The 15,128-nt window shown below is 39.2% G+C and overlaps 1 protein-coding gene across 1 annotated transcript in view; it reads right to left on the reverse strand.

The window, feature by feature from the left end:
* Positions 1-233: 233 nt before the first annotated feature.
* TAFA5 (TAFA chemokine like family member 5) overlaps positions 234-15,128 on the reverse strand; it is a 481,575-nt gene continuing 466,680 nt past the window's right edge. The window contains exon 4 of the mRNA XM_068166309.1: positions 234-322. Coding sequence (XP_068022410.1) covers positions 251-322 — 72 coding nt within the window. The 3' untranslated portion in view covers positions 234-250. The remainder of the gene's footprint in view (positions 323-15,128) is intronic.

A 15,128-nucleotide genomic window follows, 5' to 3' on the forward strand; every position in this document is an offset into this window, starting at 1 on the left:
AATATTTTTACCCAGTGACAAAGCCAGTATTCAGCAATGACTGTTATGAATATCCAAACGAAATGCAAAGATGTATGAGATTTAAATAGCAGAAAAGTAGAACATACTGCAAAGCAACAGAAATAGTGATCAATTCTGCTATGCAGAGTGAGTTAGTTTTAAATATTAACATTCTACAAATACCATATTTTCCATATCTTCACTGAAGTCATTCTATGCTCTCCTCCAATATTCATTGTCCATCATTTTCTTAATCACATATGTCCATTTCAAGATCTATGTTGACTAGTGATGTCATCACAGCTTTGTCATCCAAGTGTATCTATATAAAGGGGGAAAAAAATAGTTTTGTACATTATAACTTGTCCAGGATATTATATATGTCTACAGATTACAACTGTTGCCATGACTCTGTGTCCTTGGCACTGGACAACTGTGTTGTGCTGTGATTGCCTTCATATTTATTACCAACAAATCAGTTCTGTCATTCATTTACCCCTGTATTTTGTCTTTATGAATCAGTGCATGTTCATAACAAGATGCACTTCATTTCTTTCACTGCTTTCATTTGGGAATTCAAGTTTTCACTAATCTCATAAACAATATCCTGCTCTCTTAAAGTGTAGTCCATTTCTCACAATAATTCAGCTTCAACCTCGTTATCAGTTGCATCACAAATAATTTGTCTCTGTTGGTCCATCTGTTATCTGTAGAGCTTACAAGATTTAGTTTTATTATGTAGGACTAACAGAATGGCTAATAGTCTCAACTGGCAGCTTGTTCTTTTAAAGAAAATGCCTTTCCCTTGTGATATTGAATGCATCACAGCAGCTGAATTTTCTAAGTGACTTTGCCTAACATTTTATATTCCCTTTCTTTCTCCCAAAAGAGCATTGCTCTCAGCTTGCAACACATTTTGATTGTTTCCCACTCTTATTTTTCTACACTACTACCCACTTCAATTTAATGCAATTTTAGACCAGAAATCTCAGGTACGGGTGTTAAGGGGGGGCCATGAAGGCACTGAGCAAAATGAATGTTTACTTCCTATCCCTTAATACTGTGGCATGGGGCAGTCTGCAAAAAGGTCAGTGTACTGCAATAAAGATTAGCATAACCTGATGGACTGGCTACTGGGCATATGGTAGAAAAGAAAAGAAGCTAAACCAAAACAAAACAGAAAACATGTTATTCAAAGTCAGATGGATATTTTCTTTCTGAAAAACAAGTTGTCCTAGGAAATAAGCAGAACTTCTTAAACAGAGGACGACTTGGCATCAAATTAGATTTGCAATTCCTTTTTGTTTCTATGGCCGGTGGAGCACAAGGATTTCTTCAAAAAAATTCCACAGCAACACCACCACCACCAAAACCAACAACAAAACCACCACAAACCCTACCCTGTGGTGGGTTGAAAATTCCTCCCCAACATTAAATTTGACAGAGCAGCTCAGTTCGAAGCAAATGAGGGCTGTGTGTTTTCAAGCAAAAACTACAATCTACAGTGGAATGCAATGAGTATGTACAAAATATACAGTATTTACAATATTTACAGGTATTTACAATTAATGAACAGCACAAGGATCCCCGTGGCCAAAGACCAGGGCAAACTAACAGCTTCTCCCTCCTTGAGCCCCTCTTAATCCCTCTGTACACAAAGGGACTAGAGAAAGGAGCAGAGAGGCTTAGTTAGACTTAGCCAAAACAATGCAGCCAAGGTCAAGCAGAAGCATCAAGTTAGTATCTCCCAGAGCAGAAAGGCAAGGAGAGAGAGAAGTTGTTTACATTACTAGCTTAAGTCTATTATCTTCCCAATGGGATTGTTTAGAACTATCATTATTTTCCCTTTTACACCCAATAGTGATTTATTTACATTTTACTACTTTCTGTTTGAGATCTGTGAAAAAAATTTAAAGGCATAGTCTAAAACTACCATACCCACCCACCCCCAAAAAATGGCAACAACATCCCACCCCTGCAAATAATTGAAGAATTAAAAAGAATAATTCAGATTCATATAATTGTCACTTGGGTTTACTAACTCAGTCACTTTCTAATTACAAGGAACGAAAAGTAAACTTCCAACTAATTTTAATTCATATGTATATATCACAGAATGGTGATAAACTCTGTGCCATATTATGCCTATGTTCACATCATATGCTTAAAGAGAACTTTCACATTATACACCTGCTAAATAGTCCAAAATGCACTACACAATATGTAAGCACCGCAGTCTACAGTTTAATCTAAAGAACTTGTAACGGTATCTGTGATCCTCACCACTTTTCCAAACTACCATAGTTAAGAACTGCTTATTGCACAACTGTAGTTTATGAATGTGTTACTGTGTTACAGGAGGCTCTGCAGAATAACCACAGAAAGTCATTATTATTCCATACATAACAAGTAACTTTAACAGGACTGTTTTTCATTTCCCATATTCATGCATTTGGTGAAGCTAATAACCCATAAAGCACCTTTACAGTCAATTTAACCTGTGTTAAAACTATATTTATCAACCATACAAGAACCTCCACTTGCAGCAATTGTTTCAACAGGTTGCAACTAAACTAATATATTACAATAAAGTCAATGGATTTGACATATCATGAAAGCAAGTGAATCTTAACAATGTATTAACTGTGCAAACATAGTCTCTTTCCTGAAGAATAGTCTCATCTCAGACTTCTTATTGCTTAGTGTAATTAATATTTTTCAATTTCTAAGGCCTGTTTTGTTACTCTTGCGAGTGTACTTGTTTAAGACAACTCTGCTCTCACAAGTAAGCCCCTGACATGAAGATCAGGAGGGAAAGTAACACAAAAAGTCCTGTGGTTGAGAAAAGGAGTTGAGATAACAGAAATAAATCAATGTACAGTTACTGTTTCCTGTTTATCAGAAAAGCACAGCAAAAGGATAAGCAGCAGCAGAAGCCAGAGACAAAATAACCTCCCACTGCACAGCCAGACCACCAGAAAAGATCAACACTCCAAACCTGGAAATCAGAAGCAGCAGCCAGAAACAGGATGCCTCTCATGGTACAATCTGAACTATAAGCCGCATGATACTTTGCTCCACCCAGAACATTCATTTTAAAACTGGCATGATGTCAGCATGGTATTGAATACTCACCAGCAGATGCAACTGGTTGTCCCAACTGGTTACCCAGCTGAAAACAGATCACCAAGGTTCTTAGTATGATGCTTGTTCTTTCCCCTAAAATTGTGTTGCATGGATAGGAATAGCAGGAATAGCAAAAAACATGTCTCAGGTAGATGACAAGGAGGGATAATAAATGGAAAATGGAAAAAGTAGATAGAGTTATTGGGGAAAAAAAAACAAAACAAAACAAAAACAAACACCAAACCAATAAAGTAATGATGCACCAAAATCCAAAACAGTCTATGGAAAAAGAATTTATTGCATCAAAACTGCTATAATTTGGGGGATTTATTTTTTTCTTTTAAACTATAGTACTGTAGTATCTATTGTATTTGCATTATAATGAAATCCAGTTATGATCAGCCATTACATGAATGTGGCACAAAACTCAACAGCCTTTTCCTTGCAAATTAGATTTGTCAATGTTCCATTTCAAACTTAGACAAATCAATTCCTACCCTCAGGAGTACTCCTTTTGATCACATGCTGTAGAAACAAGAGTGCCTGTACACTGTACACTATATGAGAGCCTTGGTGTCTCACTGCACATTTACCAGAATAAAGACATTCTTAGAATAACTGTACAGTGGAGAAAACTGTTCTGTGGTGGGGAAAAATAAAATAAACCATAACTAGGTTGAAAGTGCAGGCATTTTGTGATTAGGATTTCTCCTTTTTTTTTTTTTTGAAGGTTGTTTTTGAAGTTGTTTGGTTGGTTGGTTTTGTCTTTCAGTTTATGTTCATTTGTTTTAAGTCAGTTTTCTCTTTAAACAGCAATTTTTCAACAGGATCCATTCAGAGGCTCTCACTACCTGGGTTTGTTTCTGGTTGGCAGCTCACTGATGATTCTTAAAGTCATAGTGAAAAAAATAAGTTGGACAAGTTATTAAAATGGGTAGTGTGTTTTAAGGAAAAACTCCCACAACAATTTACTAAGAGGTAATAATTAAAATAGGAAAAGAAGCACCTCCTTAAATATTACGAAAATTAAAATCACCCTGCATTGTATAAGCAGCTGAAGGTCAGACAGCCATGAGCAGCATGTAGTATTGGTAAAACAAATATACAAATTCCATTTTTCAGTTCCAGTAACAAACTCCTACCTCCTTACATGATGGTTCTTTTTGTTTGATATATATATAGTATTTAAGATAAACCCACAGTTTAAAGGGTTCTGTGGAGGAGGCAGTGCATTGACAAAGTCACGCAACCTCAGGGATCACTGCTATTTCCCTGAAACCAGTGAGACGACTTTCATTGTTTCCAAAGCTGTCAGATCAATCCTAGACAAAGCGCAAAAAGTACAGCTGAGGCCATAAAGCTCCATTTAGCTGAATCTGAGCTTGTTTTTCTCATTCTGCTCATTTTTTCTATATCATGCAACCTTTTGAAATACTTTTTTTCTTCAGAAAGTAAACATGGATTCAGGATATTCAAGAAAAGATGAGGATACAGGTGTTGTGGCATATTGCTTGCTTCTACAAAAGGGCATTCATAAAGAGCAGGAATCATTGCTACTTTCTGCAGTCTGTGAAATAGATGATATTTTTTGAAAAAATCAGAAGTGGAATAACCTCATTTCACACTTCTTTGTCATCTTCACACACACAAGCATGCATCATACCGGACTTCTAACCACAGTAAAACTCCATTTACATAAATGTGTTTCATTAATTGAACTTGAATTCGCTGGGTTTTTAGAACCATTGATGTGGAGCTGAAGCTTTTTCATAGTTATAAATGTCATTCACAGTGCTAGGTTATACTTATTCACTTGCTTAATTAGTTCATTTATCAAATGGAAGTGTTCCATTGTAGAAAACCCTGATTAGAAGACTGTCTTTTCTGTTGGTTGGTTGTTTGGGCTCCAGCTTGGCTGCAAGTTGATTTGATGAAATCCAGCCAAAAAGTTTCAGAATGAAGACATGAGCCTGATCAATCTTCAGCACTGCTTGTTGTGTTCACAAGAATATTAATAACAAGTAATTTTTTTTAAATTACAGAAAATGAGGAAATTTCTTTTATTTATGTGCTGAGAGCAGAGTTAAAATTGGACTCATTATAATCATTATCTATATTGCAGTGGTTTCATGGTGTATACTACAAATGTGTCATATAGATTTTTGTAAAGACATTCAATTCTAAACAAGAGAAAAAGGGTGACAGAAGAAATGGAGACAAAGAAAGGTGGTGTGATTGCTTAGGGATCACACAGCTGGTCACAACAAAACCAAAAATAGAACTGTCTCATTTTCAGTTCACATTGACTTCAGAATCCCCAACAAAAGTTCATGAATTCTCTGAAATTTGTTTTCTAAATTTTGAATGTCAGTTTTCTCACTGTCAATTGAATGAACAAATGCTATTTTCTTGGCATTAATGCCAGTCATTTTAAGGCATGTAATATGTTTTTTTCCTTTGCAGCATTCACACAAATATAATTGAAATCACACTAACATAAAGCACATATAGTATTTACATCTCAGGGTTGGCTAAAATGCACATAGGAACAGATCAAGCTTCACACGTGTTTTTAATACTTTGTGTACACTTCTATTGAAAACAATGAATTTTGAAGGAAATCAAGGAATCATATGTCATGAAACACAAGAGTGAAACAGTACCCGCAAGATAAGGAATTGTCTCTCAGTTGCTGTGTTTAGTTGACTTTGAAGACATTTTGGCCAAAGATTCTGAGTGTTTTTGAGAAGAGAGGAAAGCTGCTTGCCCCAGGAACTTCTGTATTGTTGTAAGGCTAAGAGCTGGATCTTGCTTGTCAGTGTATCTTTTCCAGAGCTGTGCCAGGGGAGGTTTAGACTGGATGTTAGTAAGATATTCTTCATAGAGAGAGTGATTGCCCATTGGAATGGGCTGCCTGGGGAGGTGGTGGAGTTGCCATCACTGGAGATGTTTAGGAGGAGACTTGATGGGGTGCTTGGTGCCATGGTTTAATTCATTAGATGGTGTTGGATGATGTATTGGACACGATGATCTTGAAGATCTCCTCCAACCCAGTTTATTCTATTCTATAGTTTATTCTATTCTATATAGTTACAGCCAGAACACAGCCATTGCCAGCAGATCAGCTGCAGTGCAATTGGAATATGGTTAGAATTACTACCAGCAAACACAGTTATTGCAAACAGTTACTACAGAACCATATCATAGAGGCTGATGAGGTATCTAGTTCCTTGAACCTTAGTGTTCATAAGTAACTAAGGGTAAAAAAGTCAGGACTTGGTAATTTTGATGAGGCCACTCTACACAGCATTCTAGATTTGGTCTGCTATTGTAGGGCCCTGAAAACATAATACATCTCTCAAAATATAAAGAATAAGTGCCATGAAACAAGAAAAGTAGTAAGAAGCTTCTCTAGAACTTCATATAACCATAGTAAGCTACTTTGGTTTAACAACTTTGTGATTTGTATGAAACTTACAGCACCATCTGAGCACCACTTTTCTAAAAATAACACTTGAGATCCAACTGAGACCAAATAAAATCTCAGTCCTAAAAATAGCTCTGATAACATTTAACACACATATAGGGTTAAACTGTAGCAGTTTCTATCACCCAATGACCCCTCCCGAGCATCAGGAAAAAAGAACACACACAACAGGGTTGAAATGAAAACAGTTGTTGAAATGAAAACAGAGTGAATGAAACAGACAAATTAATACCAATGTCAACACAAGATATATAAAGATACACTAAGCCAAACAAAAATGCAGCTGTCACACTACGCAGGAAAGAAGTCAAGAGCAGGAGAGGCAAGAAGAGCCCATGCAGGAGGCTTTAGAAGGAAGTTCCTTTTTTCTCGGCAAAGTTGTTTCTTCCTACTGAGCACAATTCGCCTGTGAGCCAACTCAAATAATCTGTCCTGATAATGGCCTGCAGCCCATGGCTGGTCTTCAATTCTATCCGAGCAAAATCTGGAAAGCATTCTACCACTTAACTCATACTATTTACATCACACTTAAGTCACTACTATATCTTTCTTTTCCCCTTTCCTGAGGAAGGACCATTGAGCCTATAGTTCAGTCCCAGATATAGGCTAAACATAGACACTGATTTAGAGCCCATCCATGGGTTTACCAAAATCAGCCAGGGTATTTGAACTCATCTGAACTTTAAGTCTCTGTTTTGGTCCTGATTCAAGGCAAGATTTCCATCATATTTCCCATCCAAGAAGTACATTTCCGTGGAAGGAGACAGAGCAGGTTAGAGCTGGTTCCTAATCACAAGGCAGAAGAGATCAGGAATTCCACAGTAAGTATACAGGTGCAGAGAGCACTGATTCTTTTACCAAATTAGGGGCCCAAACATTATGCATATTAAGACTATAGCCAAGTGCTCTAAAGTTGCCTTTCACTAAATCTTAAAAATGTCTGATTCTGAGTTTGGGTGACTTTTTTTGGTTTGGTTTAGCATATTATTTTTCTTCTCTCTGTGGTATGCCTCCTAATAAGTAGGAACGAGAGCCTATTTATATCTACATAATCAGCATGATTTTGGCATCACCACACCACCAAATGCAGACATAAAAGTAGAGGGAAGTGAAGGAAAGAGATGAGATATATCTTAAAGTAAAAGCATCTGAAATTGCTTTAACTTTGATTATAATTTTAGATAATTTTAGGCTACTTTTAGCCATTTACAAATCAATCATGTAATCTAAATTAATCTTCACAGTTCCAGCCTCAGAGCTGGAAAACAGAGCACAGTGCTTTTCTTATACTTGCCTTCAGTATTTTAAGACAGAATGAAATATTTTCTAATGCTTTTTCCATTTCATTGACTCTGGATGCAATCTACAAGTCTGTGTGCCTACAGGAGAGCAAATATGTCTAAGAAAAATAATTAGTTTAATATTCTCTGGAATTAGATAAAAAAAATGTTGTACTTGTTGCTCAGTTAATAATTTATAATCATCAATATTACAGGGTCACAGAAAGGTAAGAATTGAAAAGGACCTTTGGATATCATCTAGTCCAACTCCCCTGACAAGTCAGGTTTGTCTAGATCAGGTTGCACAGGAGCTCATCCAGATGGGCTTTGAATATCTCCAGAGAAAAAGACTCCACAGCCTCTCTTGGCAGCTTGTTCTAGTGCTCTGTCAACCTTAAAGAAAAGTTTTTTCTGATGTTAAAATGTAATTTCCTGTGTTCCGGTTTGTGCTTGTTGCCTCTGTCTAACCACTGGGCACCACTGAAGAGCTCTTGATATCTGCAATTTAGGTATACATAAGTATTAATACGATCCTCTCTCAGTCTTCTTGCCTCTAGGCTAAAGAGCCACTTCCTCAAAGAGCTTTTCCTCAAAAGAGAGATACTTTCCACCAGACTTTCTTCTGTAGTTTCTTGCCTTTCTTCAACTGGGCAGCACAGTACTCCAAGTGTGCTCACACTAGGGCAGAAATGAGTGGGAGGAGAACCAGAGAACTTCCCTTGACCTGCTGGCCACACTTCTTAATGCACCCCCAAGATACCATTGTTATTCTTGACCACAAGGGCACACTGCTGGTTCATGGTTGTTTTCACCAGGACTCTCAGATCTTTCTTCAAAGAGGTAGGTCAACTCCTAATCTGCACTGATGTATAGGGTTATTCCTCTGCAGTGCCAGGACCTTACACTTGCCTTTGTTGACCTCTGCTAGATTCCTCCACACTCAATTCTCCAGTCCAGATCTCACTGAATGGCAGCAGAGCCTTCTACTGTATCAGCCACTACTACTGGTTTTATATCATCATCAAACTTGCTGAGAGTACATTCTGTCCCTTCATCCAGGTCACTGATGATATTGAACAAGACTGGATCCAGTACTGACCCCTGGAGAACACTGCTATCTACAGGCCTCCAACTAGACTTAGCACCATAGATACAACTCTCTGTGCTTGGTCATTTAGACAGTTCTCAATCCACTGATCACTCACCTAATCCACATTTCCTAACCTGGTCTACGAGGACACTTTATGCAGTGTCCTCACACTTTACAGTGTCAAAAGACAACATAAACTGTTCTTCTCTTCATCTACCCAGCCAGTCATATCATCATAGAATGTTAGCAGACTAGTGAAGCACTATATCTCCTTAATGAATTCATGCTGGCTACTCCTGAATAACATTCTTCATATACTAATGGATTTAGAGAATATTAGAGGTTGGAAGGGACCTCAGAAGACCATCTAGTCCAACCTCCCTGCCAGAGCAATATCACCTAGAATAGATCACACAGGAGTGCATCCAGGTGGGTTTTGAATGACTCCAGAGAAGGAGACCCCACAACCTCTCTGGTCATCTTGTTCCAGTGTTCTGCCACCCTCACTCTGAAAAAGTTTTTTCCTTATGTTCACGTGGAACCTTATATGCTTTACCTTGCACCCATTGACCCTTGACATATTATTGGACATCACTGAGAAAAGCTTGACCTCCAAAGGTCATTGAGTCCAACGTTCCTGTTGGAGCAGGACCATAGAATCTAGCACAGGTTATCCCTCAGTCCCCTCTTCTCCAAGCTAAAGACACCCAGCTCCCTCAGGTTTTTCTCAAAAGAGAGATGTTCCTTCCCATGTTTAGAGATGACCTTTCCAATCACCTTTCCAGGGATGGAGGTAAAACTAACTGGCATGTAAATCCCTGGGTCCTCCTTGTCCTTTTTGAAGACTGGGATGACACTGACTTTCCTCTAACCTTCAGACATGTTTCCTATTCTCTAAGATCTTTAGAAAATGCTGAGATAGTTGTGCATAGGGTTGACCAAAACAGATGGAATCCCTTGTTATTATAACTAAACCAGAATATTTCTTTTAAATTCCTACCTCTTCCAAATCACTGCATAATTATTTCATTTCTTATTTGCAGGTATCTTAATCATCTTAGTTTAGGTTTCTTCAATTTATTCTTCACTACATTTGGTTAAATTCACAAATATATTTTAATCAATTTCCTTATGAGTCCCTAGTTTTATTACTCTTCAGTGTCAAATACAGTTTTGTATTGCTGGTGTCTTGATTCTGCTAAAACATCCCGCATTACTGTGTTGCTCCCTGTTGTTCATCAATTTCAGTCAAGTGATTTCTATTCAAAGCTAATAAAAAAATCATTTGGTATTAGCAAATTATAGGGAAAAAACCTTCCTATATTTTGAGAGAAAGGCAGAGAGCAAGACATGTATATACAGTTCTAATTATTTTAATTCATTAGTCTGCTAGGTCTTTAATTATACAAGCACAGCTTCTTCTAAGCCTAAGGCCAAAATGCTTGTTTGCCCCTTACTTGCTTTCAGTAACATAGCCAAAAAGATGGACACCAATGTGAATTAGGTCATCCACTTAGATCAACTTTTTTAAAAAAACCCACACCTATAAATAATAAAACAAGTAATAGAGATTGCACAAAGGCAGTCTGACTGTTAGGATACTCAGTATATGACAGAGGAGAATTGGATTGCTTAAGACCAAAACCAGTGCATCATTGTCCCGAATGAGTTCCATAAATGTCAGGTTATGAGCTAAACACATTGAAAAAAATCCTGTCTTTCTGAAGATAGTTCACTTTTTGTGAGTGCATAATTATTAGACTGAGAAGAATAAATAACTGAGTACGTAGTCCAGTGCCATGGGCTATTATCAACTGTCCATACAATTACGAGTTGCATAAAAGACTGAAGAAGAGCCACTACAGATTTCTGACTAGGCTGGCAATCAGTGTAATCAGAAATGAATTAGGGATTTGAATGCAGATGCCCTTTCTGTTGATTCTGGGAGAACTATGCTCACCTACAAAACTGTTCATGAACAGTATGCATGGAACAAATATTCACAATGGCAGTTTGGTCAGCTCTCACTAGTGCATTTGAACTGATTGCCAGATAAATACCTTTATTGTTTCCACATCCAAAATTAAAATGATGTACAGGACTGATGGAACATATTGTTTCTAATACCTTAAAACAGCTCTGTAAACTCTGGTTAAAAAAAATCAAACAAAAGGTTGTACCAAGGACAAAACAGGTGATGTGAAGGTGTGAGACACTCAATTCAATGAAAGTCTTTAAACTGTGAAAGAACAAGATTAAGTGAAAGGGGGGGGGGGGGGGGGGGAAGAGATAGTACCATATCCCACAACATTGGTGAAACATGAAAACTCCATTGCAATGAGAGGTTACAGTATACAGATTGTATAATATGCTATCCTCCACTTCGTAGGATAACAATTTAATTGAGAGAAGCATTTATAATTGTTAGAAACTACTGTTTTCTTTATAATCATGTGTGATTCTTATTAATTTCAATTAGGTCTAAGCCAAAATATGTTATAAAACATAAAGATTCACAACTATTATTTATGAATCTTATTGCTTATACTGATTAGGATTCAAACAAAACCTTTCAACAAATCCATGAACAGCATGCTTTGTAGCAGGTAGCAAGATTGTACGGTATTTCACATACAGCTCTTAACATGCATTTAATAAAGAAAGAACTAACAGAATGTGCATATTTCCATTTAGTATGTACACATACACTATTTTGAATAAGTATCACAGAATCACGCAATGTTAAGGTTGGGAGGGACCTCTGAAGATCATGTAGTCCAACCCCCACCCCCCAACCTGCCAAACCAGGTTCACCTTCAGGCCAGACAGGAATGCATCCAGGTGGGATTTTAGTCTCCAGAGGAGAAGGTTCCATAACCTCTCTGGGAAGCCCACACCGTTGCTCCATCACCCTCACAGTAAAGAGATTTTTTCTCACATTGAGGTGGAATTTCCTGTGTTTATGTGCATTGCCCCTCATCCTATCACTGAGCACCAGTGAGGAGACTGGAGCCATCTTCTTCAAACTCACCCTTAATATATTTGTAATCATCGATCAGATCCCCTCTTACCCTTCTCTTTTCCAAGCTAAGCAGCCTCTACTCTTGCAGACTTTCACAGAATCATAGGATCACCTGGTTGGAAAAGCCCTAATGTCTCTCTGTACAGAACTGTTAGACCATGTCCCTAAACACTTCACACAAACATCTTTTAAGCATCTCCAGGAATGGTGGCCTAACAACCTAGGCATCCTGTTTCAGTGCCTGATGAGCCTTTCAGTGAAGAAATCTTTCCTAATACCTAATCTAAATCACCCATGATGCAAATTAAGGCCATTTCCTCTCACCCTATCGCTTGTTACCTGAGAGAAGAGACCATGGCCACTTTGCTACAACATCATTTCAGGTAGTTGTAGAGAGCTATGAGGTCTCTCCTCAACCTCCACTTAGGCTGAACACTTAGCCCAAACCCCCTCATCCACTCCCCATAGGACTTGTGTTCAAGACCCCACACCAGCTCTCTAGACATGTTCCAGCACCTCGGTGTCCTTCTTGTAGTGAGGGTCCCTAAACAGAATACAATACTCAAGGTATGGCTTCACATGATCACTTTCCTGGTTCTGCTGGCCACACTATTACCGATACAAGCCAGGTTGTTGATGAAGATGTTGAACAAGACTGGATCCAGTACTTGCCCCCAGGGAACATCACTACTTATGGGGTCTCCAACTGGACTCTGAAACACTGATCACAACCCTCTTAGCTCTATTGTTTAGCCAATGATCAATCCAGCTCACAGTCCACTCATCTAAACCATACTTCCTGAGCTTACCTGTGAGTATATTATGGGAGATGATGTCCAAAACCTTGCTGAAGTCAAGTTACATGTACTACTCTTCTTTTATCTACCCAGTTAGTCACCCCATCATAGAAGGATATCATAGAATCATAGAATGGCTTAGGTCGGAAGGGACCTCAGAGATACCTACTCCAACCCACCTGCTATGGGCAGGGATTCATCTCAACTAGACTTGTTTACCCGAGGCCTCATCCAATCTGGCTTTAAACACCCTGTGGTGAAGAGGTTATTCAATTTATGAATATGAAATGTGAATTATGAAAATATTATTTTTACTAATTATCAAACTATTAATAACCGATGAATCACCAACTTATATACATGTTCTAGTGCACGTTCGTGAAATAGATTCCACAAGTGGCTTAGTGTTATGATTATAACTTAATTGAACTAGTTACAGACTCTTTCTATATTTATATAACGAAGGGTGCGGTACCGCTTCTTGGCCACTAGATGGCGACTCGGCAGGACGCGGGTGGCTTCTGGCTATACACAGCAATATTACAATCTTTCTATGCATCAACGGATGCATAGAAAGACGCGGATACTTTGAACTGAGTGCTAGTGGATGGAAAACACGTGGAAGATATTCAATTCCCTCCAGACAACAGGGATCGGTCCTGGTTGGGGTCAGCCCTCAAAGTCAGCTCGCACGGCAGGGTGGGATGACGGTGGCTGGTAGGTGGGCTCCGATGATGCGGCAGCAGGCAGAGCTATGGGGTCAGCCCAACCATGGCGATTCTTGGAGCTGATGCAAACAGCCTGGGGGAGAGAATGCGGCTGTGTTAGGCAGCGGATTCTCGTTTACTGATCTTAAAGGAGCAACGGGACTCTCGGAGTGGTCCTGGGTTCAGTGCAGTATAGGCACGAACAATGCCTTAGTCTTCCCTGACATTCACAGGGCTCAGAGCGGCACACAGCAGCTCCTCTCCCGCTACAGCAGGGCTAGGCATACGTGGACTCGGTATCGATCAAGTCCCTTCTCCCCAGCAACTGGGCAGATCTTACCCGTGGGGGTTGGTCCAGTCCTCCGGTGGCACAGTGGGCTCTCCTGGTCGGTACGACTGGCTGTAGTGACACTAAGGTCCTCCCTCTCTGCTTCTCAGGATGCAGAGGCTTTCAGTATGCATGCAGGTATAACAGAAGCTAACAACAATAAGCTCAATGGCAAAGGCTGCAGCTTGAGAGTTGCTCTCTCAAGCAAGCACGGAGACAAAGTGAATGAGGGGGCAACTTGTTTACCAACTGGGGTGATACTTATAGATTCCTCGAGGCTGGGCTTGACCAATGGGCACTCTCATAAACAACTGGCTTCAGCCTATAGAAAGTGTGAAGCTAGAATTATGCCCATACTTGGTGTCAGCACGAGCACTGCATGCGCTGGGTGTGTGCTGGCCTGGCTAATGCCTTGGCTTTTGTCTTCCTCCTGAAGGAGGGGGAACTTGTTCACATGCTGGGACAAGATTCAGTATCTGGGCATAATGTGCCTTCACCACACACCCCTAGAGAGGGGGCATCTACAACACTCTGGGAAACCTATTCCAGAGTCTCACCACCTTCATATTGAATAAATTCTTCCTAAGATCCAGTTTAAACCTGCTCTCTCTCAGCTTAAAGCCATTCCTTCTTCTCCTATTGCTAAACCCCCTTATGAAAACTCCCTCTCCAGCCTTCCTGTAGTCCTGGTAGTACCTTCAGGTACTGGAAGGCAGCTATGAGGTCCTCTTGGAGTATTTTTTAGGCTTAACAGCCCCAGCTCCCTCAGCCTGTCCTCATAGAAGAAGTGTTTCAGACCTTGGGTCATCTTTTTGGCCATCCTCTAGACTCCCTCCAACAGCTCTGTGTCCTTCTTATGATAGGGGCACCAGAACTGGACACAGGATTAGAGGTGGGGTATACAAGAACAGAGTAAAGAGCAAGAATCACCTTGCTTGACCTTCTGGTCACATAGCACCACTGACTCATGTTGAGCATAACCAGCAGCTCTTTGCTCATCATTGCTGCTTTCTGCATGAGCCTTCTAACTAAAATAGAGCACAAAGGACTATCAATACTCTTCAGATCTGTGAATTCTGCCATAGATACAGATCATAATGATTGAACAACTGTAAATCAAGAGTTGCTTTAACAGTAAATAAGTTGGGTTTTTTCCCCCCAAACTACAGAAAAGACTGAGACATTTATAACGGATTTGGATAACTGTTGCATTGTGTCTATGTAGCATTAATAATGTTTCACATATTTTTGATGTTTCTTTAAAGCAATTTCTCTCTTTAAAAATGGTGAT

Source organism: Melanerpes formicivorus, unplaced genomic scaffold (assembly GCF_026170545.1).
Source record: "Melanerpes formicivorus ecotype bairdi unplaced genomic scaffold, bMelFor1.0.p_v2 SCAF_3, whole genome shotgun sequence".
NCBI classification, from domain to species: Eukaryota; Metazoa; Chordata; class Aves; order Piciformes; family Picidae; genus Melanerpes; species Melanerpes formicivorus.